The sequence below is a fragment of the Oryctolagus cuniculus genome, chromosome 5, assembly GCF_964237555.1.
Source record: "Oryctolagus cuniculus chromosome 5, mOryCun1.1, whole genome shotgun sequence".
Classification (NCBI taxonomy): Eukaryota; Metazoa; Chordata; class Mammalia; order Lagomorpha; family Leporidae; genus Oryctolagus; species Oryctolagus cuniculus.
In genome coordinates this window covers 170,512,114-170,515,289 of record NC_091436.1, presented here as the reverse complement: position 1 = coordinate 170,515,289, position 3,176 = coordinate 170,512,114, and the positions used below count along the sequence as shown (strand labels likewise).

The 3,176-nt window shown below is 60.3% G+C and overlaps 1 protein-coding gene across 1 annotated transcript in view; it reads left to right on the top strand.

Annotated features, from left to right (window-relative positions):
• Positions 1–2,914, top strand: part of LOC127487836 (golgin subfamily A member 2-like) — a 4,861-nt gene extending 1,947 nt beyond the window's left edge. Inside the window, 7 exon segments of the mRNA XM_070074949.1 lie at positions 1–49; positions 252–365; positions 1,196–1,306; positions 1,505–1,564; positions 2,079–2,116; positions 2,281–2,387; positions 2,700–2,914. The exon segment at positions 1–49 is cut by the window's left edge and continues 286 nt beyond it. Of these exon segments, the coding sequence (XP_069931050.1) occupies positions 1–49; positions 252–365; positions 1,196–1,306; positions 1,505–1,564; positions 2,079–2,116; positions 2,281–2,387; positions 2,700–2,914 (694 nt within the window).
• The last annotated feature ends 262 nt before the right edge of the window (positions 2,915–3,176 follow it).

Below are 3,176 nucleotides of genomic sequence, written 5' to 3'. Positions count from 1 at the left end.
GCTGCAGGATAGCTTTGTGAGACTGGTGCATTCGGCCACCCTGGGCAAGGTCTCTGGTACAAAACACTTCCCTCTGGGCCTTCACTTCCCTCCCTATCAAATGGGACGGTGTAGCCTAGGCAGGCACCCTGTGAGCCAGGACCCTGCTCAAATGTCTGTCGGAGGAGAGGGGCTGAGTTTCCAGCCCTCCTGGCACTGTGGGAGGTGGGCACCTGGTGCTGGGATCTGGATGTTTGCTTCTGTATGTGCAGAGCAATGACAACATGGAGCTCACCAGCTTGCTGCAGGCAGAGCAGCACGTCAAGAATGAGCTGGCCAGGGAACTCGGCCAGCTGCAGGAGAAGCTGGGGGAGCTGAAGGAAATGGTGATGCTCAGCCCGACTGTGAAGGACTGGGCCATGGGGACAAGTCTCTGGGGAGGGCAGTGCTAGGCCCAGGAGGGAGGCCACTCCAGTCTGGAGTGACAGGTGACCTCCATGTCGACTGTCCTGCGACTCTTAGAGCTGGTAGCCCTAGGCTCCTCCCAGGTCTGGACATCATTGTCCCAGGGAGAGGCGTGTCACCCAGCTCCACTGGTCACTACACAAGGGCTACCCTTTGCTAAGCCTCAGATTCCTAACAAAGGAACTTAGCATTTTTCCCCATACAGGTGTTGAGGATTAGCTGAGATTGTGCATGTAAAGTATTAGGCACAAGTGGACCCTAAAGATGATGCCTTCCCTGTAGCATGTGGCCTCAAGTTAAAGTGATGGGAAAGAAGGGGATGAGGTGTGAGGCTGGGTGCAGGAGACACGGGCTGTGCCACCCCCTGCAACCAATGGAATCGGTTAGCAAGCCACCATCTGCCCTCATGTTCCCCCCACCAACCTTGGGTCTTCCCGCAGATGTAGCTGAAGAGCCAGGAGGCTCAGGGTCTGCACCAATAGCGCGACAAGTACCTGGTCCACCTGCACCAGTACGTGGCCTCCTACCAACAGCTGAGCTCAGAGAAGGAAGGGCTGCACAAGCAGATTCTACTGCAGATGCAGCTCATGCACTGGCTGCAGCATGAGGGGGTGTAGGGCAAGGTGGCGGTCCAGGTGGCTCGCCAAGAGCTGCAGGAGACCCAGGTGAGGGGCTGGTGAGTGTGGGGTGGGGCCCCTGAGTGGGAGGACCTTGCCACCTTTGTGCCTTCTCACTCTTCCTGGCCCCTTAGGAGTGCCTGGAAGCTGCCAGCCAGCAAAATCAGCAGCTGCAAGCTCAGCTGAAGCTCTTGGCCCTCCCTGGAGAGGGTGAGTGAGGCTCCCATGGGGAGAGGACACAGCCTGTGGAGGGAGGAGGGGGTCTTGGCAGCACAGCATTGAGTTCAGAGAGACTCTAAGGACGGCTGAGCCCTCTCCTCTGGGCAGTGGCTGCCCTGGGTCTCCCAGGGAGGGTGGGCACTGAGGGGAGCCCTGAGCTTTTCTCCTTCACTCACTGGATCATCAGGGTCCCCTCTGGCTGTCCCTCAGGAGGAGATGGGGAGGAGGAAATTCCCCAGGCCAAAGTGCCCGTCCCGGAAGACCTGGAGAGCCGAGAGGCCATGGTAAGCCAGGCTGTGCCCTGTGCCCTCTCCATCCCACCTTTCCCTGCCTCCCTCTGTGATCCCTCCTTATATCTTCACACACACACCCCCCCACACTTTGATTTCCCTTGACCTCACACCTAACCTGGGAGCCAGTGGCCAGATACCATTCCACCTAGGAACAGCAGGTGCACCTGCATGCACAAACTCATTCACCTCTTGCTCTTAGGTGACATTTTTTTAACGTTGGCTCTTTCCCGAGCTGAGGAAGAGCGGACCCGGCTCCGCAGGGAGCTGAGGGAGCAGAAGGCTCACTGCCGGCACCTGGCTCTCCTTGCCGTGCCATCGCAGGGGGAGCCAGAGAAGACATCAGCCGCTGGGACTGGGGGTGACTCTGTGTCTGGGGAGACCCACCAGGCCCTCCAGGGGGCCATGGAGAAGCTGCAGGGGAGGGGTTCTCTCCTGCCATGGGCCAGGAAGGGTGGGGGGTGGGGCCAGTGACCGCCAAGCCCTGACCCCATCGTTGCGGCTCCAGCACCGCTTTCTGCAGGTGATGGGGGAGAAATCGGAGCTGTGAGAGCAGGTAGAGGAGCTAGAACATCGCTGCATCCAGCTCTCTGGAGAGACGGACACCATCGGTGAGCCAGGAGCCGAGGGCCCTTGCAGGGGGAGGAGCTGCATGGGGGTTGGGTGAGCCCCACCTCTGAGCGCTACCCCGCGGTCCCGTCTCTTTGCAGGAGAGTACATTGCCCTCTACCAACATCAGAGGGCAGTGCTGAAGGAGCGGCACCGGGAGAAGGAGGAGTACATCAGCCAGCTGGCCCAGGACAAGGAGGACATGAAGGTAGGGGCCCTGGGCCCTGCTGCCTCTTGGGGCAGGGGGTGAGGACGAGGGCAGGGGCGCTGAGCACCTCTCCTTCCAGATCAAACTCCTGCAGCTGCAGGAACTGGTGCTGCAGCTTGTGGGCGAGCGCAGCGAGTGGCAGGGCAGAGTCCTGGCTGCCGCCACAGACTGCGCTGACCATCCCCTCCTGGGTCCCCAGCCCTCCAGGATGCTGCTGACCCGCAGGCTGGTGAGGAGAGCGCCCTGGGGACAGGGAGGGCTGGCAGGAGCAGAGACACTGGCAGCTCGCTCAGAGTCCTCTCTCTTTCAAAGATCTTGGCAAGGTGAGCCTCGCTGACACCATGGAGCCTGTGCGAGGAGAGGCTGGGGAGGGTTCATCCTCCCAGAACCCTCCTGTGCAGCAGGTCAGGAAGCTACTGCAGGAGATCCAGCACTCCCAGGAGCGCCCAGGCTTGGGCACCAACCCCTGCATCCCCTTCTTCTACTGGGCTGATGAACATGACGACATTAAGATCATGATCGTCTAACACCAGATGCCGTCAGCCCAGGGAGCCCCAACCCAATCCTTCCCACTCCACCCCTGCTAGCCACCCTATCCCCTGTCATTCCTTCCCAGTTCCCTTCCCTCCTTAGCCAGAACCCCTGATGGGGAGAGAAAGGCCTCTTTAGGCTGCCTCTCTGGAGGACCCCAGGGGCTCCTGGGGCCTCCTTATTTCCATCTCCATCCTCAGAGGCCATGACCAACACAGGCAGCATTTGTGTGGCCCCCAGAAAGCCAAGACCAGAGGA